Below are 23,962 nucleotides of genomic sequence, written 5' to 3' on the forward strand. Positions count from 1 at the left end.
TTTGACTTTTCTGAGCCTGTCAAGTCCTTCTTTTGACCCATTTTGCCAAAGGAAAGGAAGTTGCCTAATAATTATGCACACCTGATATGGGGTGTTGATGTCATTAGACCACACCCCTTCTCATTACAGAGATGCACATCACCTAATATGCTTAATTGGTAGTAGACTTTCGAGCCTATACAGCTTGGAGTAAGACAACATGCATGAAGAGGATGATGTGGACAAAATACTCATTTGCCTAATAATCCTGCACTCCCTGTAAGTGCCAGTCCATTTACCGTTTTCTTATGTGTTTTTCAGGGCAGCCATTGCATGTCTTGGCACATTATATGAACAGCTTGGTCGGATGCTCATCGGCTGCTTCAAAGATACGTTAGTTTGCCTGCTGAAGGCTATGAAGAGTGCTGAGGTTTGTTCACTTATCTCCTGCTTTTGTAAGTTTCAGAAAGATGTAGAAAAGACTAAAGCAGGTTTAACAAATTGTCAGTGATTCTGCTGGAACAAAAAAGGGACACATGCAGACTAACCACAAACCAGACATTTATTCAGACATTAATATGTAATTCTTTCCGAGGTAGAATGATTGTACAGCACACATCTGGCTTTAAATAACAAGAACTGGGTTTGAATTCATTTTGGATCTGGGTCAAATATATAACACAGGGACATTTATATATTTACTTAAGTTTTATCTCAACCAGAAGCTTTTAGTAGCTATCATCAAGTTTGTAGCTCTGGCACAAGTATGGCTGAATATTTGTCTAACACTATATAGAGGGGTCCTCTAAAACTGTTGCCCGGCAACCTTTAAAAACACCTCCAAATTATTTCCCTTTCTTTCAGGTTAAAGAAGTTTAATTATACATTGGATCTTTGTGATGTCCTAGGACAAATACCTGCAATAATAGATTTATAATATTTTCCACATTATCCAAGACATGCGGTTTTAGTAAAACAAAGAAATACATCACCACAGCTCTTACATACAATTATAGGAAAGAAAATGCAGTTCATTATCAGGACCTTGTTCTGTAATTTGTGGTAATTCAAAGAAAACGTGCATGTGTTTGTGTGTGTAATTAATTTCACTTTGGGAAATAATGAAAAAAAAACAACACATTGGAATGGACTTCTGACACCACCACCTTTAGGCTAATTCTGGCTCTGGCTCATGTGTGTGACATCCCTGCCTGCCCTGAAACTGTGTAGTGATAAATGCTGAAAATGTTACCTAGATATTCTGATTGAGATTTTGAAGGGCTTTTCTCACTTGAACAGGTCAAAGTAGTTATAAGATAAAGAAAGATTTTAATCAGAACAGCTGCAGATTTGTGAGATGATTTTTCACAAATAACCTTCTGTGCTGCTCTCAGTCTCAGGGTCGCTATGAGATCATGCTCAGCATGGAGAGGATCCTTCGAGGTTTGGGTGTCAGTGCAGTGTCGTGTCACCGTGACATCTACAAGGTAGTGAGAGCCTGTCTGACAGACCGGTCCATGGCTGTACGCTGTGCTGCTGCCAAGGTAACAGCAGCTGTCATGTCTCATTTGACATTATTTATTATTTATTGTTCTTGTAACACCCTGTCAGTTTAGGTTTGATTTCCTTCCATGCAGCTAGTTTTAAAAATCAATCTGAATCTGGAGGTCTATGAAACTTTGTCTTGGTTTGTGCTCATTTTCGGCTCAGATGTTTGGATAGCTAAGTACTTCTGTGTGTCATCCGGTCAGGTTTTGTTGGAGCTGCAGAGAGAGGCTGCATTCTTGTGGACCAGTGAGCTGGAGAATGTGGCCACTGTGTGCTTCAGAGCTTTTGAAGGATCAAACTACAACGTCAGAGTGTCTGTATCCAAACTGCTGGGAATTCTCCTAGCTGCTGCTGTGGAACCGCGACAGTTCACTGGTATGACCCCAAAATAGGGCTCTGTAATATGTACAGGTTATCCGAACCCAAAGCAGCCCCAGACCATGACACTACCACCATGCTTTAAGTTATTTTAATAAAATGCTGTGTTTAGTTTTGTGTCAGATTTAGTGGGACTCAAGTTCAACTTTTGTTTTCTTCTCAGTCCACAGAATATTTTCCCAAAAGGCTTAGGGGTCATAAAAGACGGGGTTTTTTGCCAAGTATAATGGCTGTCACCATGGTTCACTGGAATCCCAAAGTCTTAGAAATGGCTTTGTAACCCTTTCCAGACTGATGAATATTAATAAATTTGTCTTTCATCTGTTTCTTTAGATTATGGAATCATGCTTTGCTTTTTCAGGTCTTTCAACCTATTCCAGTTTGTCAAATCCGTTCTATTTTTGTGATTTCTTTTTTTACCAATCTAGCAGTAATCATTCTTGGGTGTTACTGGGTGTGAAACTGAACTCAGCTTCCCAAAAAATAAATAAAGCTACTTTGTATTTTTTACAAAAAATTATTTTTTTTCCTCCCGCTGCACTGTACCTATAAATAAGCAGCTCTCTGCATCAGGTTATGACAATAGATGACAAGTTCAACAATCAGTATGTCAGTGAAGACATATTCACAGATTACATATTATTATGTAATTTAATTGGCCATTAGATTACATTATTGGAGTTGTACAATTGCAGTTAGAGCTTCCCAGTGTTTATTAGATTTGCAGTCTCACACTGTAATTGCTGGGTGAGTTGAATTACCAACCCTCCACGTTGGCATTTACATGTATGTTCAGACAGCTATTTGCACATATATGAGATCAATAAACTCTATTGCCCCCCTCCTCCCCTGCAGCCCCCAGGCAGGGTGCTCGGAGTCAAGGCTCTCTGGAGGAGGTCATGGAATTACTGTCTGGAGGGTTTCTGCGGGGTGGAGGGGGTTTTCTCCGAGCCAGTGGAGACATGCTCAAGGGTACAAGCTCTGTCAGCAAGGACGTCCGCATCGGAGTTACACAGGTGAACCACAGTGACAGCATGGAATCATGCTATTTAGATGTTTGTTGTGAACTCACTCTCCCCTGCCTCTCAGGCCTACGTGGTGTTTGTCTCCACTTTGGGCAGCTCCTGGCTTGAAGCCAACTTCCCTGCTTTCCTGTCCTTGCTGATGGAGCTGGCGTCACACGTCAGGGCAACGCAGACACCAGCTGATGCTGCAGTGACGCGTCGGTGTGTCTCTTTTATCCTGAGGAGCACTCTGGGGTCTCTGCTGGGAGAGAAGGCCCAGATCAACGCTGTAAAACAGCTCTGTCTCGCTGTGGCCACACAGAAACGAGCAGTTGGTGAGCATGGTGAAAGGAAATTCTGTATATGGCTGTCTTCTCTGTATTAGACAAATGTATTAAATATATATATATAATTCACTCAATAACAGCATGTTATGATTGCTAGAATAGCTCCTGAAGGAACATTATGGAAATAATGCTAAAAATCATATAGGAAAATATCAGTTGTACCAACTGATTAAAGTCACTGCATATGAATATAAACAATTTTACAGGTACTAGCTTCTCAGATGTGAATTTTTGCTGTATCAGATTTGTTACCTTGTTTTTTTCTGAACTCTAGAATTTATTTTGACTTTTGGGAGTAACTCTTTTTTTCCCACTATTTTTGAACATTTGAAGCTGAAGAATCATCCAAATATTATGAATATTTTCCATTTTGATAATGAAAAGTATTATAAATAACAACCTTGTGGTACGTTTAGGCCAAATGTGAAGCTAAGTTCACTGTGTTACTCAAACAAATACAACTGTCTCTTGGGAGCAACACCCCTGAAACCTGATGTGAGAACAACTGTATTCCAAAGTACAGCCAGTAGCTAAAACAAAGTAACAGCAACACTTTCCCCCCCCAACGTTGACAGTCTTACAGTGATAATCTTGACCTTCATTTCTGAATGTTGGAGAATCTGAGCTTTTATGACACATCACCTATCAAATTTTTCAGTGAAGTTATTATCAACTTGTAAATTCCTGTAGGATGCACAGGAATCACCTTATATAGGTGAAAATGGGGCTGGGGTTGCTGGGGTATTGTTTTGCCAGATTTATTTAGTAAAATGTGCTAAATAAAAAAGGAAATAACATCCATATCCATATTTGGTGTAACTGGCTTCTGAAGCCATTTGATTTACAGTGTCATTATTTATTAAGTGTTAGTAAAAGTATGCATGTTTTTGATGATGTGTGTTTAGATGCTGCTCTGACTGACAGGAACGTGGAGACCAAAGTCTCGTCTGCAGATGTCTCAGCCAGTCAGCACATGTTGGTTTGCTGCCTGCTGGAAATGGGAGCATTGGTTCAGGGATTGGGATCTTCTGCGGCCCCCCTGCTCACAGACACTACCACAGGTCTGCAAGATGTGTTTTTCTATAGTGTTAAAGACACTCATTAGGGCCTGAGCGCTGACAGTGCAAAAGGCTTATTGTATCTGCTCCGTTTATTGTTGTTCAGGGAAACGAGTCACCTTGTTGACAGTTTAACCATGCTCAAAATCCCATTAAAAAATTTTTGCACATACATCAGGTCTTGTGAAAACTTGTGTATTTTATTGGTCTTAGATGTGTGCAGTGCAGAATGCTTCCATAGCGCCTATAAATTTGCAAACAATTAACTCCACCTCTGTCGTTCACATACATGTACGAAATTTGGCACACCCATGTAACATCCTAAGAGACACAAAAATTATTTTGGATTGATGTCCTAAACCCGACCAGCCATAAGTCCCCCATTTTGAATTTAATAGTTGATTTTGACATCTTTTTTGCATTTCCCACCACTTGTACTTTTTCAAACTCCTCCTGGGATTTAAGAGATTTTTTTTGAAGGGCGTGTCCGTGATACCATGAATAAACTTCAAACACTGATGATGTTTCACAGTAAAAATTAAACATTTCTATTGTACTTTAATGAACATCTTATCATCCCATGTATATAAAATTCATTGGTAGTTCTGTTCATGATATATATAGGAGCGGATGCATAATTAGTGGGTATTCTCCACCACCATTTAGTGGGCATAGCAGACCATCAGTCTGCCCACAACAATGAGTTCCCAGGCTCAGTTATAGCAAAGGTGGATCGCAACACAGCTCGACCACAGCAAGCCAGGGTGTGCACCAAAGTGCAAAAGCCCTCTTATCACTGCTTGCAGTTTTAATTTAGATATTTCTTTCTTTGTTTCTTTCTTTGTAACCACCTCTGTGTCTCTCTATGCATCACATATTATGCAACATCTTCCACACTGCTGTGAGGTGGATACTAACTCCAGTTGTACATTGCTGATTAAGGGTGCTCCTCTTCTAGCTGGAAATGTTCCCAAGACTTTGAGATGGTCATACTGGAGGTAGAACAAAGCACAACAGTGTTTTTTTTGTTTTGTTTTTTATATTGGTTAATGTCTCTAATATATCTCAAAATTTTGGGAGCATTTCCACTGCACTATACCCTGAGCACACTGAACCTACAGAGAAGAACCTAATACCATCGCAGCTTAAGATGGTGAAGTTGGAGTACATCCATCTCACTGCAGCTGATTACTTTTCAGAGTAGCTGGCAAATAAAATACTTGTTGTGATGTAAGAAATGTGATTTACAAATGTATTCACAAAGGTGGACGTAAGTCCTGCAAAATCTCAGCGTATGACTGACTGTCTCTCCCACTCATGCATCCAGCCCTCCTGGACACGGTGATCTCTGTCCTCCTTCACCCAGCCACCTTGGCCAGGCTGGCTGCTGCTTGGTGCCTGCGCTGCGTTGCCATGGCTATGCCGTCTCACTGCTCTCTCCTCCTGGACTGTTGCGTCGAACGTCTAGTGGCACTGAAATCCTCACCCGACGCTGTAGCTGGGTATGGAGCTGCTATTGCTGCCCTGGTGGCAGCAGTGCAGCACTGCCCACTTGGAATTCCACACACCAAGGACAAGGTGTGTACACTGGCACCACATTATTACACTGAACATTTTGCCATACACATCTTCAGAATTGCATCACCACATCATCATTAGAGTGATTTGAAGCTTTTGTCAATTTTATTTTGAAACAGTTTCATGGCTACTACTTTTATTGCTGAAATCCTGTTTATGAGTTTGTTTGATAGCTCCACTTTGTTATTATTTATGTTGTGTATCTATGTGTGTAGATGGTGTTGGATCTGGCAGAAGACCTCCTCCGTTCAGCCTCTCAGAACAGTCAGATTTCTCTCCAGAGGACTCAGGCTGGCTGGCTGCTCATCTCCTCTTTAATCACGTTGGGTAAAACTGCTGAACTACACTCTAAATCTTCTTGCACCATACCAGAGGAAACTGTGAAGATCTGCAAACATCTTCATTACCATTGTGTTTGAGATGGAGTAGAAGCATGCCCTTACAGATTGCAGCTTCTTTAGGGGATATTAGTATTTGAAAGGTTTTGCTTTCCCTGAAAGAAATTCATGGTATACAGGTCCCCATGACTGACATCATTTCATCTAGTACCACAATAAAATCTCCTCTTCTCTAATATAACAATATAATATTAAACTTTGAACTAACATTTTATTTGATTAAATCCCTTGTCACACCAAAGAGTTTATTCAGTAACCTGTTTCTACCATCAGCTGTTGACTGGTAAATTTTTATAGGTTGTAGTTTGCTGTTGATGCACCAGCAGAGTAGGCAGGGAAGTGGATGGTGAGACAAACATGCCTAATAATTACTTCCACTTCCTGCTTTTTCTCTCTGTTGCTCCAAATCTCCAATTTATTGTAACTGACCAGCAGAACATTCTTAAATTAAAACAGATAAGTGTAATGATTTTTTTTTTTTTTTTTTTTTGAATTATAAAAGTGTTTCAAATGTTCGGGTGAGAAATGCAATAAATCCGTCAAACTGTATTAGCACTATTATTGTTAGTTCCAAAGAATGAGATCTCAGATACAAGCAATGAGCTTTCTCTGAGGGGTGGATGGGCTTTCCTTTAGCAACACAGTAAGGAATTCAGTTATTTAGAATGCGCTCAGAGCTGCTGCTCCTCTACATTGAGGTGTTCTGAGGAGGCCCTGTGGTAGATTGGAGAGCTTGTATCTGGAGAGATGAAAGATTTGATAGGAATTTGTTGTGCCTTGTGTATTAATCTGTGTTTATAGGTCCAGCTGTGGTGGAGCACCATCTGCCCCGCCTGCTTCTACTGTGGAGATGTGTGTTTCCTGCTTCACTTCGTGAGCAGGAGATGGAGCTCCGACGTGGGGACTACTTCACGTGGCAGGTTACACTCGAAGGACGTTCTGGAGCACTCAGTGGTTGGTACACTCACTGCCAAACAGAAATCTGTGTCTCCACAAGTTGAAAGGCATTTTTGAGACTCCAAATGTGGTTTCAGTGACAGGGTTAAATTTGGGTTATGGTTAGGTAGGGGTTAGGCATTCATTTTTCATTGTTAGTGTTAAGGTAAGGGGCTAGGGAAAGCATTATGTCAATTAGATGTCAATTAGATGTCACCATAAGAGAGGTAGGTGTGTGTGTGTGTGTGTGTGTGTGTGTGTGTGTGTGTGTGTGTGTGTGTGATTAAGAAAGAAAGTTAAAATTTCTCTCAACTGTGTGTCTGAACAGCGATGAAGAACCTGCTGCAGCACTGTAGAGAGCTTGTGACTGATGAAGTCATCAGCCGTCTACTCACACCATTAACCTGTGCTGTGGCTCTGCTTACCAAGTTAGTGCCTCGTTGGTTTTACTTGTATAGAATTGTTTAAATGTATGTTAAAAAATTTGTTTAATGTCATTTTCAGTTATATAGTCTTAGTATCCATTTATTTATGTCTCCAGGTTGCCTGCTCTATTCAGGTCTTATGGCAATTCAGTTAAGAGCTGGTCCATCGTCTACAGGCTGAGAGTATATGAGCTGCTTGCTCTACTGCATCCACAAACTTACCAGGGTAATGCTTCACCTCTGATACTGTTTTGCACTTATTTTCTTTCTTCTTTTCATTTCCTTTGACTTGCATCTTTTTGCCTGTTGTCCTCTTTTTGTATCTCATTGCCTTCTTTCCTTTCCTTTGATTAAAGTCTCTTGTTTCTGCCTTTTATTATCACAATTTTTCTTCTTTTTTTGCATCCATGAATAACCCTATAGACAAAGCTACAAAAAATATATTGATTATTTCAGTTATATATATTTTTATGTGGATGTTTAAAAACCAATTGTGGCAGGGTGTGGCTTGGGCACATCTGCAGACTGCAGCCTAGGATTGGAAAAGCAGCAACCGGGAAATAAAGTGTGTAAACCAGTGAAGTATGTGGTCGGGTCCGTCATTCCCGTTACATTGGTGATGCGGTTGGACCCCTGGTCCCACTCATCCCTGCCGCTGGTCCATGGGCCGGGGACGCAGATGTTTGGGGGTGGGTAGGCTAGGCTGGACGACTCCCCGGCCTAGATCGGGCGATGGGGGTATGTGGCAGGCTGTGGCCTACCCTGTTCAAAGGAGTGTGCTGGGATCTGGGGGTTGATGTGTATGTGTCGCTGGCAGCTGAAAAGCTGCAGCCTGGGATTGGAAAAGCAGCAACTGGGGAACAAAGTGTGTCAAAAGTATGAACTATGTGGTCAGGTCCTTATTGCCACACTAAGGACCTGACCTGATTAAGAGAAACAGGATCCCAATAGTGTGAATGCCTCACAGGCATTCACACTATTGGGATCCTGTTTCTCTTTATTCTTTCTTTTTCTTTTTCTAGTTGCTTCCGTACGTTTTTTGCCGCTTAACTAGTCCCCCAGTTTTTATGCCATTATCACCATTCAAATTTTTACAGTTTCTGTCAGCTCTGCTCTTTCCAGCTATATCTTTTGGTTGTTATAACTGTTATATTTTTTGCTATATTAATTTTTTCATCCAGTTTCTGCTCCCATTGAAGTGAATGGCAGACATCCCATAAAATGCTCTAAGTGGCATTATTTGAAGCTTAACTACTTCCACATACTTTCACCTAGAACCACCATTCCACCTTTAAACTATTCTCCTGTCCTTCTGCTACTATTGTCTAATTCAGCTTTTCCATAAGTTCTACCGTTTCCCTTAAATTAATTTTTAACTTTTGTATGAATTATGAGGATTTGCATGGGTTGTTATCGTTGCTATGGACTGAGAGTTTGAGTGCGTGCACTCTAAGCTCTGAATCCCTTCTTCATGTACGAACAAACTCCTGTTGCTTACTCAATGTTCGCTGAACCCACACAAATTATACATCAAAACGTAGGTATTTTTGTTGGCTTTAAGACAGTGTCACTATCATTATCGTGCGAGTTACGTTTTTTTCACAATTTGCCTCGAAGTGACACAAGGTCTGAAAATTCCCCATTCAAAGTCTATGGGGAGGTTGTGAAACTCAGTGCTGAAATCCTGTAACGGGAGGGATTTTCAAATTGTCATATCTCCTTAATGAAACGAAGTTAAGACATGAGGCTTGTGCCAATATATCTTCAGACACTGCTGACACTCACAGTGGAAGCAGTTTTCACAATTATCTTACCGTTGAGCCATGAATTACGTTTGTTTGAGGGGCGGAAATCTGTCCTTCTCTCAGTTTTCTAACTCTGAAAATGAAGCTGTTTCTTCTCTCGTCATATCTCCACGACGGAGGTACAAAGAGCAGTGAAAGTACACCAAAGTCTGCTGATTCACCCAGTACAAGAATTATGCCTCTATCCCACCTACGTTCTGAGTTACACAACGTTTTGTAACACCAAAAAACGGCATTTTTCGCCTCTCACCGCGATCTAATTCTGACTGCTCATCAGTCTGTTTTGCAGGAAATGCAATTTTTCAACTAGAATAAAATTTATTCTAGTTGCCAATTTCTTTAACTAGTCCCTCAGTTTTCAGCCAATTTTCACCATTCAAGTTTTAAACTGTTCTTTCTTTCTTTCTTTCTTTCTTTCTGCTAATGCCTGCTATATCTTTTGGTGCTCATAACTGTTATACTTTTCGAGATATTAAGCTTTTTTTTGCCATTTTTTTTTTGGCCCATTAAAATCAATGGACCACATTACAAGTGTGATCACTGGTTTTGCCCGCCAGGGTGAGCTGTGTTTTAGCTCAGTGAGATGAACAGCCGTTCTCAGAGCTGGAGACCCGGGTTCAAATCCCACTTATGACAAAAAAAATTTCAATAAACAGTTCAACTTTTTTAACTCTTTTCAACACAAATTTTAGCTTCTTCGCCTCTTTTCAGCAGAAATTCTGCTGATTCATGTCTATTCAGCAGAATTTTTAGCTTCTTGACCTGTTTTCAGCAACATTTTCAGTTTCTTTACCTCATTTCCGAACAGTTTTCTGTTTCTTCACCTCTTTTCAGCAGAATTTTCAGCATCTTCACCTCTTTTCAAGACAATTTTCAGTTTCATCTCTTTTCAGTCACCTGAGAACCAGTTTGGCTCAGCTTCAAATCCTACCTGTGGTCCTCCCCGTACATCTTCCCTCCTCTCACTCTCCCTGCTTTCTTGACACTCTTCAGTGTACCCTTTCAAATAAAGCAGTTTTCAGCAGAGTGCAGCTTCAACACAGTGTTTTTAGCACATAGTTCTCCTTCTTCTGCTCTTTTCAGATTCCACTACACTGCATTTTCGCAGGAAATGCAACTTTTTCTAGTTCTTTATTCTTCTACCTTATTCTAGTTGCTCCGACCTTTGCTGGTTAACTACTCCCTCAGTTTTCAGCCGATTTTCACCATTCAAACTTTAAACTGTTCTGCTCCTTCTGCTAATGCCTGCTATGTCTTTTGGTGCTCATAACTTTTATACTTTTCGAGATATTAAGCTTTTATGCCATTTTTTTTTTTTTTTTTTTTTTTTTTGGCTGATTTTTGCTGACAGGGAGCACATTATCAGTGTGATCACAAGTTTAGCTTGCCGGGCTGAGCCATGTCTTAGCTCAGTGAGATAAGCTGCCGTTCTCAGAGCAGGAGGGCCGGGTTCAAATACTGCTTATGGCAACATTTTCTTCAGTAAACGGTTCAACTGTTTTAACTCTTTTCAGCACAATTTTCAGTTTTTTCAGCTCTTTTTAGCACAAATCCAAGATTCTTAAGCTCTTTTCAGCAGAAATTTTAGACTTTCAACTCTTTTCAACACAAATTTCAGCCTCTTCTGCACTTTTTAGCAGAATTGTCAGCTTCTTCACCTCTTTTCAGCACAAATTTCAGCTCCTTTACCCCTTTTCAGCTAAAACTTCAGCTTTTTCACTTGTTTTCAGCACAAAGTTCTGCTTCTTCACCTCTTTTCAGCAAATTTCAGCTTTGCTCCACAGTGCACATTTTTTCTCTCATCATATCTTTGTTTGGGACCAGAACTCGTTAGGCTCAGTTGGTTGAGCAGCTGCCGTGAGACCCGGTGGCAAACGTTCGAATCCTACCTGTGACGGTTGCCACACATCTTCCCCTCTTGCATGCACTCTGTTTTCTTGACACTCTTCAGTGTATCCTTTCACATATACAGCCATCTTCAGCAAGCACTTCTGCTTCTACACCGCTTTTCAGCTGTTTTCAGCAGACTCCACTACATGGCATTCACACTGCATTTTTGCAGGAAATGCAACTTTTTCTAGTTTTAGCAGATCTTTTCATTTACTTTCTCAATTTCATAATATTAGGTTCAGATAAATATGTTAACAGACAGACAGTTCATAATCCAATAAGTGATTTATGTTGTTCTAGACATCCAATAGCTCAGCCATTACACACAGATTTCAGGTTCATATTAGTTTTTAGTAACGCAACTCCCAGCTGAATACATCCAGCTTTCCACCTGAGTCACCGTCTTCAGGACCAGTTGTGAGCAACTCCTAAGGATTCACCTGTATATCAAAAACATATAGATTCTTCTTTCATGGTAACTTATGTACCCTAAACTCTGAGAAACACAAGCATAAAAAGTGTGCTTACTTACTTATTTTTGTTAGTACATTATTTGTTCCTTTTGATCTGCTTGTCTTTGACACATTTATTTGTTCTGCTCTCACAATCCCATGTTGGAAAACAGTCCCTACTTTGTAAAATGTTAATTTAAAAAAAAAGAAAAAAAGAAAGAGGATGCATTAGAAAGCATTTCAAATGTTTAAACTGAGAAATCTACAAATCTTGAATAATTTCATTGGAATGTTCCTCGATGCAAAATTGCAAAAACTTGGGTCACATATCTGTATAACCTCCTGTAGACAGTGATGGGTAGCAAAAGATTACAGCATAATAAAGCTCATAATATTTAAAGATTCACAGAGTCTGAAGAGATGCCTGCCTGTAGTACAGATGTTTGACCAGTTATAAACATCTGGAACATTTTGAAATAAATAATATAATAAACAGGACTCGGGACTATTGATCAGTTAGAATCCTGTGTCAGTCAAGAATGGGGGCAACATTTTTCTCCCAAAAGTCTAGCAGCTGGTCTCATCCGTTTCCAGATGTTTATGCCCCAGTGGTTTATCACTGGGCACAGTGACACTGTTCCAACTTTTTTTTTGACACATGTTGCTGTCATCAAATTCAAAGTTACATTACTTTGGGGTTGTTTTTTTTTTCTTTTCACAGTTAAAACATTTGATACGTTTTCTATGTTCTGTTGTGAATAAAATATTGCAAATCATTACATTCTGTTTTTATTTATGTCCCAACTTTTTGGGGAACAGGGATTGTTAGAATTCAAATGAGTTGGCTGGTAGTGTCTTAAAAACAACAACAGCATATTGTTATATTACCGACATAACGTTCCACTCACATCTGCTCATTTTTGCCATTGCAGCATTATTCTAAATTGCCCCACTGAATGTATCTGGTAAAGGTGAAGGAATATCTTCAGGAATATTGTTTTTTGGTGTTCTGGAACTGTAAATGGAGGTTTCCTTCAAAGGTGCAATTTTTACTTTGAAGCTGAACCTTTGAGCTCTGATTACTGAAGGTAAAAGTTTGGCAAAAATGAGAAAACAGAGTACCTGGACAGTGTTTATAGACACACTGTCCAGTGTTTATTGTCACTTCACATATCTGCAGAACTTCAATATCTAACAGTTCCTGTAGACACTAATGGGTAGCTAAAGATTGCAGCAGTAGTTGATGTGAGTCGGTTTTCTTCTCCAACTACAGAGAGTTTTGGGCTGGTGATGAATCAGCTGGTGTCTGATGTGTCAGGTCAGGACAACCTGCTGCTGCGGAGTCGGGGCGGTCTGCCTCCCCCCACCGCAGGGAAAAGGGAAACACCACCTGGGTCTGGGTGCAGTTCCCCCCTCCAGGGGCGGGGGCACCTAGACCCGGTTTGTAGAGTACGCTTGGGGAGTGTGATCGTGTGTACAACGTCTCTTTATGTCTGTCTCCACGTTGGTTGAGTGTGGAGTAAGTGCATATGAGAGCATGAGGGTGGGAATGGATGTTTGTATCTGTGTGTGCCTGTATGTCTGTGTCTATATGTCAGGTTGGGTGTCAGGCGCCACCTCTCTGGGGACATCTCAGGCCCTCCAAGGTTTGGAGGCCTATCTCCCCCTACCACCACTTCCCCTGCCAGTGGCGGACCCCCTCAGACATCGGTGCGTTGGTGGTTCTTTGTGTCCGGGGATGGGCGTCCAGGTACACACCGGCTCACTCCTTGGCGGCCGCTTATCGGGGCCTGGAGCCTGGGGCTCGCTCGGGCCACTTTGGAGGTGGGGTGCCCCCGGCCTCTCGGCCTGGGGCTCGGTCACTCAGGCGCAGCTGGCTGCCGGCGGAGCTCACGGGCGCGTCACTGCAACTCCCCCTGGCTTCTGCTCCGCGGCTGCTGAGTGAGCCCTCATCTGGGACTCTCCTCAGCTCTTTCCGGGACAGTGGCGCAGCTGCCCCTCTGTTGGTCTTCCTTGGTCTTTTGTGTTTTGGGGGCCTCTGGATGTCTGGAGTTTTGATCTCCTCCACACCTGCTTCACGCCCTGGAGGACGGGGCTGTGGCCCCCCCACACCCTCTAGCAGATTATTACATGAAGGAACCTTTTAAAAAACAAAAAACAAGCGCGTCCATGCTCACAGGTGTACACACGGGTGATCACACCCACAAACTACACCCTTTTTGGCTCCTACCTCAAAGCACACTGTGTTCTGTTGATCTTATGTGCTGCACAATAATGTTTAACATTTAGTATTTACTGTCATATTCCCATATATCATTGTGATGTTGTTTATTCTATTACTCTTGTTCTCTTCTGCTTGCTTTCTTTTTTCTTTCTCAGCAGGTGACCCAGGTGATTGATATATGCATTTTTTTTTCTCTGCCCGTTCTGTTGGTTTTTGTCTTTTGCCCTTCTCCCCCGTCCCTCTTCTCAGCTGTTTCTCTTTCCCTCTTTCTTTCTCCCCTTCTTTCCCCCAGTCAAGTCTGTCCCGTATTCAGTAAGTGAAAATAAAATAAACAATAAAAGGTGAATCAAATGGACCATTACGGCAAGGCTGGGATGGTCAGTTTGGTAAAGTAAATCCGTTGGGCATCTTTCTTTGCCTTTAGACAACAATTCTGATGGCAAAAGAGCCAAACGGGACAGGCCAAAAAAAAAAAGAAAAAAAAAAAAAAGATTGCAGCAGTAGTTGATGTGAGTCGGTTTTCTTCTCCAACTACAGAGAGTTTTGGGCTGGTGATGAATCAGCTGGTGTCTGATGTGTCAGGTCAGGACAACCTGAATCAGACATGTTCAGAGCTTTCTCTGCTGCCTCCCCTCTGTCATTGTGACGACCTACCACTGGCTGGCCCTGCCCTCCATGACACTGACCACAGATACATCGAAGAACAGGTGAGCTTCAGCCCAGCTCTTAACAGTGATGGCTCAAAGGGGGAGAAACTTGACAAGTCTGAGGATTAGAATCAGAAAGACTGCTTTATTTTTATGTTGCAGCTCCACAGTAGCAGTGTGGGAGGAGGATCATTGGACAATGACCCCTTCAGTCTGTGTGAGAGGGGCTACGAAGCTCCCGCTCCTCTTCCATCCCCTGTCGCTCTGGCTACCACTTCCATCCATCTCTTTGGAGCCGTGTTCCCTCACATAATCTCTGCTCAGAGGTAAGCGACCTCTGACAGCCTAACCAGCACAGACTGACACGAGAAGGACATGGTGTATTTATTTAGCTGTTCATTTGCATACTTAATGTTGTTGTAATAACAAACCACAGCAAAAAAATTTAAGCTGCCTCAATAAAGGCAGCACTTCTGCACATTTTACAATTCTTATTTATTTTCTTTCTTTATATTTGAAGAAAGTCTTGGCATTATAAGCACCACTACATCAGTGACGAACACATACAGTTATGTCTAAAACTTGCCCCAGGGGGTGAGAGCTATAATAGTTTAACCCTCACAGCTTTCTCTTTGAACATTACAACAAGTTTGTACTCTTTAGAAGGACACGGTCCTAATCTGAGATGCAGGTTTTTGTTCTCAGTTAGGGCTACAGTTTGGTGCAGCTCTGCCAGATAGATAAGCTTTCTAAGCCAAGCTTAGAAAGCTGTGGAATAATGAGTCCTGTGTGTCAGGGTGAAGATACTGGAGCAGTTTGTGGAAACGGTGAACCAGCTAAAGGGTCAACGCCAGCAGACTATCCAGACTCACCTTTGTGCTGCCCTCTGCAGTCTGCTCAAGGTACTGCAACTGCGTAACCCCTGTGTATCTTCCAGAAAACCGGTATTAATGAAAACCCTGATGTTTAAGTGAACAGTTGCCATTATTCTGTTTTTAATCTTTTGTGCTCATCCTTACACTTCATGTGCAATCTTGCATTTGCAAGGCAGTGATGAGATGCACACTAAACTGCACTTTCTATGCTCCGTAATAGTGCACTATACAATACGCATGTGTATTGTATAGTACCCAAGAGATCAGCATACCACTCTCAGGACCAAGATGCATATTGTGTAGTTAGCTGGTTAACTGTGTTTGCTATTACTGTTGATTTTTTTACCGCTCAGTTCTAAAAGGTTGATGGGCAGGTGGCGTGGACACCTAAGTTTGCGAATGTGATAACTCAAGTAGGAAGTCGCCTTGGATTTTTAAATTGATCAATTTAAATTAATACAAGGTACATTTATTAAAAATCTCAGACAAGTTTAAATCTCAGTGCATTCCCCCTTAGGGTCAGAGTACGTTTTTGTAAGAATCCGGTGATTGCGATAACTTGAGAACAAGATGTTTGTTTGTAAAATGCACCACAAGAGACAATAGAACACTGGACCTATTTTTTTACTACTGTCAGAGATGCCTACACCTCCACTGCCCTCCCTCCACTGGACAGGTCAGATCACAACCTTGTACTGCTCATAGCAGCATATAGGCCAGTGGTTCAGCGGACGTCAGTGACTGTAAAAACTGTGAAGAGGTGGTCTCAGGGGGCTAGGGAGACACTTTGTGGGGCTTTGGAAGCCATCAACTGGAATGCCCTGTATGAACCACATGGCAGTGACATTGATCATCTTACAGACTGTGTCTGAGAGTCTGAACAGCAACATAGGAACACCCCAGGTAAGTGTTCTGTCCCCTTTCCTTGTCACCATCTATGCGGCCGACTTAAAGTATATTACAGAAACCTGTCTCCTCCAGAAATTCTCTGACGACACAGACATTATTGGAAGTATGGACATGGGATGGGAAGAGGAGTACAGAGGACTGATTGATTGCTTCATGAGGTGGTGGTGTGAGGTGAATCACCTGCAGCTGAATGTGGCCAAAACAAAGGAGCTGGTGGTAGACTTTGGCAGGAACAGATCCCGACCCTGTCTGCATTGGTGGGACTGATGTCGAAATAGTCACATCCTTACAAGTATCTGGGAGTTCAACTGGATCACAAGCTGGAGTGGTCTGCCAACACAGACAGGGTAGAGTGGTATTGAGGCAAAGCTCTCAGGGCCAACCACAGGGGTCACAGCATCTCTTTGTAGAAAATTCAAGAGACTGTAGAGCAGGGGTGTCAAACTCCAGGCCTCGAGGGCCGGTGTCCTGTAGGTTTTAGATATCACCCTGGGTCAACACACCCGAATCAAAGGATTAGTTCATTACCAGACCTCTGGAGAACTTCAAGACATGTTGAGGAGGTAATTTAGCCATTTAAATCAGCTGCGTGGGATCAAGGACGCATCTAAAACCTGCCCTCAAGGCCTGGAGTTTGACACCCGTGCTGGAGAGTGACATTTAGAGAGACAATACTTACTTTACAGACTGTTAGGAGTCTCATTTTTTTTAACATCACCAAGATGTCCATTTACAAAAAAAAAAAAAAAAAAAAAAAGTAATTGTGCATCACAAATTTTTTTTAAGCATAACTTTGCTCCAGTCTCTGAAAAACATAAACCTTTCACAATTCATGACTTTATCACGAAATAACCATAACTAACCTCTCCTCAGCATCAAGGTAGCAATCGGGGCTCTCTGGGGCCTGAGGAGATCCGGCCCCCAGCCTTGTCGCTCCTGTTGGGGGCACTGGAAAGCACCAGTCCTCTGCTACGCTGCCTGGCTGCTGAAGGTCTAGCCCGACTGGTTCAAGTGGTTGGAGATCCAGGGTTCACTGTCTCTATCTCCCTGCTCTGCTTTGATAGGTGGGCAGATGTTAAATCATAGCTTTGTGTACCACTTCTTACACTTGTCTTCATCCCACTGATGAAAATAGTTATAGTAGTCAAAATTCAAGTTTTTTAGTTAGTTGGTTCTTTTAGGAGTTCTTGCCACAGAATGCAGGGGAAAGGCAAAAACGTCCAGGAAACTGATCTGGATCTGTGCTCTCTTTAAAAGAGCAACAGCATAAACAAAGTAGGTCATGATACAAAAATATACTGAAACACACAGAAGTTGCATAATAAGCCAGAAATAGTTCAAAACAAATTTCACATAGCTGTGGCTATGAGTCTGGACCCAAAGATATCACACTGTGTTCAAGACAGGAAACGATGACAGTTGATGTCTGTCGTTTAAAAAAAGAAAACTGCAGCTGTGGGATTTTAGTGTCCCAATTTCACGTTTTTGTTCCTGGACTTCACTGATCTTATTGCATGATTTTCAGTCTTCAATAGTAAATGTTTATCTATGTGCAACACCTCAGTTAATCTCCTGTACGACCCTGTTTAATGTAAATATGTTTTTTGTTTGTTTGGGGGTTTTTTTTTTTTCAAATTATGCAAGAGCAGAATAGGCCACTAAATGACCACTAACCTGTACCTTACCAAAACCTGTAGTTTTTCTTTCATACTCTAGCATTGGATATTGGCTGTGTTAAATGAATTAAAAGCAGTCCCTGGAGACTAGAACAAATAGAGTTGGACGTTTTTCATGAATATAATGTTGGTTAATATCACAGCTGACTTTGTTGATCGTGTCTGCAGGCTGAAGACTGCTCGAGATGCGGCATCACGCAGTGGCTATGCCCTGGCTCTGGGGGCGCTATACCGCTACACTGGAGGAATCAGCTCACCTCAACACCTGTCCACCTGTCTGGGAGTCCTGTTCACCTTGAGCCAGGACAGCACCTCACCCGAGGTCCAGGTACACGCTTACCCTTACACACTTCTAAATCTATCTGTCTGTATACCAGAATGAGAAAATTGAGAAAAACATTTGATAAATTATTTCATTATGCTTCTGTTCTCCACCAAACCACATTACAGGAACCTTCAAGCTAAATTGCACTATTTCTTTACTGCTTACACTTCTGCAACACTTAAAACCCCAATTCTGAAAAAGTCGGCAGGCTGTGTAAATAAAACCAAGATGCAATGACTTGCAAATCTGATAAACCCATTGTTTTTACAATAGACGTTAGGAAATATCAAATGTTTATTATGAAATAGTAAAATGTCTCATTTTAAACATTTGATTTGTTCTTTATGTTCCTGTAAAGAAAATATTGGTTTATGAGATTGGCAAGTCATTACTTTGTTTTAAGTGACTTGGAATTAGAGGTACACTTTAAGTGCAGTATCTGGTATAATCTGCAACTTGCTTAGGGACAAGTGGGGGAATATCTGTATGTTTGACTCTATATGTACAAATGTAAAAGATATAAGAACCACGTTTACATCGGAGAATAACAAGCTAAGCTAAAGTCTAAGCTCTAGGTGTGAGCACAAAAGCCCCACCCAACTGTTGCTTAAATCAGGAGAAGGGTTGGCTAATAGGCAACTTGATGTGCATTCCTTCTGCTCTGCAAAGGGTGCTTCGTTTGATTTGTTCAAGTCTCAAGGTATAAAGGATTTAAGGTGAGAAAGTTAAGACTGGACCAGGTTTCTGTTTTGTTTTGGGGGTTTTTTTTGGTTTTTTTCCCTTCTTGCTGGTCATACCTTTTGTGTATCTCTGTGTCCAGACCTGGTCTCTCTACAGTCTTTCTCTGGTGGTCGACCTGTCAGGTGGTCTTTATAGAACCCATGCGGAACCATCGTTCACTCTCGTGCTCCGGCTGCTGCTCTCCACTCCACCCACCCACCCTGAGGTGCACTACAGCCTAGGACGCTGCCTGCATTGCCTGATCACCTGTTTGGGCCCAGACCTGCAGGGTATGGAACCCCTTTGTCATACCCAAGGACAGTTTCAAAATTAGAGAATGTTTTAGGGATGTGTAAGTGATTTGTGTTTTTGACTCCAGGTAATGGCGCAGCAGTGTCTGGTCTGCGCTCCAGCTGTCTGGTTGCATGTGGAGTGATGCAAGACAGTCCAGACTGTCTTGTTCAGGCCAGGGCCATTTCCTGTTTGCAACAGCTGCACATGTTCTCACCTCCACACGTCAACCTGACCAGCCTTGTACCTGCACTCTGTGTAAGTACACCTGAGGAGGCATGGCTTTCTATAGCTTTTTCTTTTCTATAAGCTGACTAGAACCGTGTTTCCCAACCTTTTGGAGCCACGCCACATATTTCACATTAGAAAAATCACACGGCACACCACCAAACAAAAAGGTCACAAAAAGCATATTGATCATTTTTCCCTATGCACCAGGCATAGCAGAATTGGTTTTGGTTTGTCCCCAGGATACCTTTTTTGCTTTCTTCTGGCCACTACTCATGCTAGGGCCTTCATCTGGGTCAGGATTTTCTCCAGGACCCAGGTCAGATTCTTTTCAAATATTTATCTATTGCTATTACTTGCCGCGTTGTCTCACTCACAGCATGACTGTTTTACTGGCAGTTGGCATTCTATTTAATTATAGCAGGTAGTTGTACTGGTTTCTAGTGGAAGAGAATGTAATTGTTCTGCCTATTACTCACGCTGGTGATTTAGAGTACTAATCAGTTGGAACCAGATAATCTTCCTAGGTGTACCTACTCATTTCTCGCGGCACATAGTGGTTGGGAAACACTGGTCAAGAAACCTTTTTTTGTATTTACAAAAGAAAACAAGGACCAAAAAAGTTGACATTTATCACATTTTCTGGCAAAGAAGGTATATTTTTTAAACCTCACCTTATGATTATTCATTGATATTGTAAACACCAAAGCTTAAAACTCTACTTCTGTAAAGCCTCAGTCACAAATAACTCTTTTTTTTATATGTTTGTCACACTAAAATGTTTCAGATCGTCAAAAAATGTAAATATTAGTCAAAAATAACACAAGTCAACATGAAACGCAGATTCTAAATGGTGTTTATTGTTAAGGGGGAAAAAATCCAAATCTACCCTGTGTGAAATAGTGATTTCAAGTTGAAGCACACTTGGGTTTCTCAGCAGGACAATGAAATCAAAACACATCAGCAAGTCCGCCTCTGAATGGCTTAAGGAAAACAAAAAGACAACTTTGGATTGGCCTACTCAAAATCTTGACCTGAATCCAATTGAGATGCTGTGGCATGACTTTAAAAAAGGGGGTTTATGCTCGAAAACCCTCCAGTGGTTCTGCAAAGATGAGTGGCTCTAAATCCCTCCACAGCTCTAGAAGCCAGTTATCACAAAGGCTTGATAGCAGTTTTTGCTGGCTCCAGGGTAGCCCAGCCAGTTATTGGGTTTAGAGGGCAATCAGTTTTTCACTCAGGAACATTAAGGTTAGGATTTTTTTCCACTTAATAATTACACCACTGTATTTCGCATTATCATTTCCTTCTCTTCATCTGCCTCATCCACCACTACTCTCTCCTGCATCATTTCCATCTCCTCCTCTTCCTTCTCGCCTCAAGCCTCATGTCCTCACTGCAAAAACTCAAAATCTTACCAAGTATATTTGTCTTATTTCTAGTCAAAATTATCTCATTACACTTAAAATAAGACACAATCAGCTACAGGGCAACATTTCAGTAAGCTAAAGGAACTTGTTTCAAGACAGTGAATCTTGAAACTAGAGAAAAACTAGAGATTTTTCACTTGTTCCACTGGCAGATTTTTTCACTTATTTTAAGCTAAAATATCTTGTATTAAGTGAAAAAATCTGCCAGTGGAACAAGTGAAAAATCTCTAGTTTTTCTCTAGTTTCAAGATTCACTGTCTTGAAACAAGTTCCTTTAGCTTACTGAAATGTTGCCCTGTAGCTGATTGTGTCTTATTTTAAGTGTAATGAGATAATTTTGACTAGAAATAAGACAAATATACTTGGTAAGATTTTGAGTTTTTGCAGTGCTGAACTTAAATCAAGACTCTAACATAAGAAAATGTGCATAAACATACTTATTTATTACTACTATATTGTCACAGTTAGTTACTGTCAACAGATAAAACATGCGACCCATCACCAGATAGCTGACAAAGTACTGGGTGTAAAAGTAGCAGCTATTTATAAGCTAACTAGCTAACATTGGGCTCAAATGCTCTAAAAATGACACTTTCCCTATGATAAACAGTTTGATTACATAATTACACCATCAGTGTCGCTGTCATGGGGCGGAAGTGAGGTTTATTTATTTATTTATTAACCTTTATTTAACTAGGAAGATCCCATTGAGATTAAAAACCTCTTTTTCAAGGGATACCTTGAAAAAGAGGTTAATTGAGTCATCGCCACAAATCAGATTGCTTTCACAAATGCAGCTTTACACCCTCCTCCAGAGTAAATAGATGTGAAAACCCGGCATATTGACAGCTGAGGTAAACAGTGGACTGATAGGCTGATGAATGCCAGCCCATTTGAGGTGACTCGGGGTAAAAAGAACAAATAATTGCAAAATATTTGACAAATATTCTGATTTTTTTTCCTGATTTGTCACTAGATGTTTATTATTAAAATATGTTAAAATATGGTGTTTCAGAGAGAGACTTTATCCATGCTCCTAGATGCATGAAGGAGCATTTCTGCAGGTCCTTCCTTCCTGCAGCTGTCAGACTGTACAATCAATATAGCTCCCAACAAACATAGATGTTTACATCAGTGCTGTAACTTGCACTATCTTATCAACCGATTCACACTACAACCTGGGCCTCTTATCTGTATTTAATTTTATTTAATATTAATAACTATACAGAACTCTGTTTTTGGTAACTATTGGCCTTGATGTAAATGTGTAAAAAAAATGTGTATGTTGTGTATGTGTGCTGTGTACTGTTTGTTTGTATATGTGTTTTTCATTCTGCTGCTGTTACAACCAAATTTCCCCTTGTGGGACAATTAAAGGATTATTCTATTCTGTTCTCTATTCTATTCTATCAGAGAGACTTTATTAATCGCAGAGGGACATTGAGTACAAAAAGGTTTTATACACGGTCATGGCTGTTATAGGGTTGTTGGGTTCAGTTTTGATAAAATGTTGTTAAACATCATCATGCTTCCTGTTTGACAGACACAACTTGTCCAAACTCGACTGGATTCATATTTCATCTCTGCATACTGCATTTCCTGCCATGTTTCTCTGCTGTGTCGAAATTAGAGTTCGTCCAGATTTATAGTGTGTGTTGTTTTTGATCATTCTGTCTTACAGGAGATCTTGTTGGATTATTCCGTATTGGTAGGTTCTTTTTTTTTTCCCCCCCAAGGTCCGCAGCTGCTGTCTCTCAGTTTTAGCTTTGTAATCTCTTTTTTTTCATTTTTTTTTTCATTGTGACTTTTCTGTTGCTGTGACCTTGGTCTGGGCGATAAAAATACTCTTCACACAAAGTTCCTTTCACAATAAATATCCTGAGAACTTAGACAGATAGGAAAGATTTTAGATTATTTTTATATTATTTCTTTATTTAAGCACAAAATGATTGCTTTTGTGGCTTTGTTTAATCAGGATCCTGATTAGCAGCTTCAGACTTGGCTGTTCTTCCTTAGCAGACATTTTTGCATCCAGGAAGAACCACAAAATTGATTTTCCACAAACATCACCATCTGCTTAACTGTTAGTGGAAATATCTATACATCAGCTAGGTATTGGAACATATCTTAGGAAGGCGTAGTGAGATTTTTAGACACACCTCAGGCTGTTAACACAGTAGTATAGTAGTTGTATAGTGTCTATTTGTACTACTTTTACAGTTGTATTTTTCAGGGTATGCTAGCTCAGAAATTTGTTATAAATAACAGTTTTAAATGTGATCTCAAAAAAGATGCCCGTATCGCCCAGAGTCACTGTGTCACTGACACTCTGTTTTAACACAGCTCCTCGTCACTTATGAACACACCATTCTGTTGGAATGAATCCTGTCAGCTCAGTTTTCTGTTTTGCAGAATTTTAACCTTTTTCCCTGTTTTACAGTATTAATTAAGTTTTTTTTCTTATTCTTTGAGTGTTTATTCTTAATTTACTATCTACTCTCACTTTGTTTGCTTTTCAGCTAACACATTAACAGCCTCAAGTGCAGTTCTGACAAAAAGTTCCTCCGTTGTTTTTTTATCCCCCACAGTGTTTCCTCTGGAGAAAGTGTTGCTACTATTAGTTTGTAGATTGTTTTTGTTTGTTCATACAACAAAGTTTGATTAAAAGCACAATATTCTATAATTGTAGAATTTTTAATGTGAATATTAAACCCAAAAATATACCGGTTTTGTTTTTTGTGCTGTTAGCCAGACTTTTAAAAACAAAACAAAGTATTCCACTCAAACTCAGTTTTAGGAACTTGTAAACGTTATTATTTGAGAGAATACTGTTCCATAT

The 23,962-nt window shown here is 40.8% G+C and overlaps 1 protein-coding gene across 3 annotated transcripts in view; it reads left to right on the forward strand.

Moving 5' to 3' along the window:
- The window catches only part of heatr5a (HEAT repeat containing 5a), a 50,889-nt gene that overhangs the window by 13,887 nt on the left and 13,040 nt on the right, over nucleotides 1-23,962 (forward strand). For 2 of the 3 annotated variants that reach the window (XM_076877873.1, XM_076877872.1), the window contains 19 exons: nucleotides 301-409; nucleotides 1,374-1,523; nucleotides 1,731-1,902; nucleotides 2,761-2,921; nucleotides 2,995-3,244; nucleotides 4,162-4,317; nucleotides 5,642-5,892; nucleotides 6,108-6,219; nucleotides 7,092-7,244; nucleotides 7,555-7,654; nucleotides 7,768-7,877; nucleotides 14,560-14,729; nucleotides 14,832-14,995; nucleotides 15,466-15,571; nucleotides 17,327-17,517; nucleotides 18,298-18,457; nucleotides 19,275-19,464; nucleotides 19,554-19,723; nucleotides 22,805-22,831. In XM_076877873.1, the coding sequence (XP_076733988.1) occupies nucleotides 301-409; nucleotides 1,374-1,523; nucleotides 1,731-1,902; nucleotides 2,761-2,921; nucleotides 2,995-3,244; nucleotides 4,162-4,317; nucleotides 5,642-5,892; nucleotides 6,108-6,219; nucleotides 7,092-7,244; nucleotides 7,555-7,654; nucleotides 7,768-7,877; nucleotides 14,560-14,729; nucleotides 14,832-14,995; nucleotides 15,466-15,571; nucleotides 17,327-17,517; nucleotides 18,298-18,457; nucleotides 19,275-19,464; nucleotides 19,554-19,723; nucleotides 22,805-22,831 (2,902 nt within the window). The remainder of the gene's footprint in view (nucleotides 1-300; nucleotides 410-1,373; nucleotides 1,524-1,730; nucleotides 1,903-2,760; nucleotides 2,922-2,994; nucleotides 3,245-4,161; nucleotides 4,318-5,641; nucleotides 5,893-6,107; nucleotides 6,220-7,091; nucleotides 7,245-7,554; nucleotides 7,655-7,767; nucleotides 7,878-14,559; nucleotides 14,730-14,831; nucleotides 14,996-15,465; nucleotides 15,572-17,326; nucleotides 17,518-18,297; nucleotides 18,458-19,274; nucleotides 19,465-19,553; nucleotides 19,724-22,804; nucleotides 22,832-23,962) is intronic. The other variant, XM_024799886.2, reaches the window with a different exon arrangement.

The sequence above is a fragment of the Maylandia zebra genome, linkage group LG19 (genome assembly GCF_041146795.1).
Source record: "Maylandia zebra isolate NMK-2024a linkage group LG19, Mzebra_GT3a, whole genome shotgun sequence".
Taxonomy (NCBI): domain Eukaryota; kingdom Metazoa; phylum Chordata; class Actinopteri; order Cichliformes; family Cichlidae; genus Maylandia; species Maylandia zebra.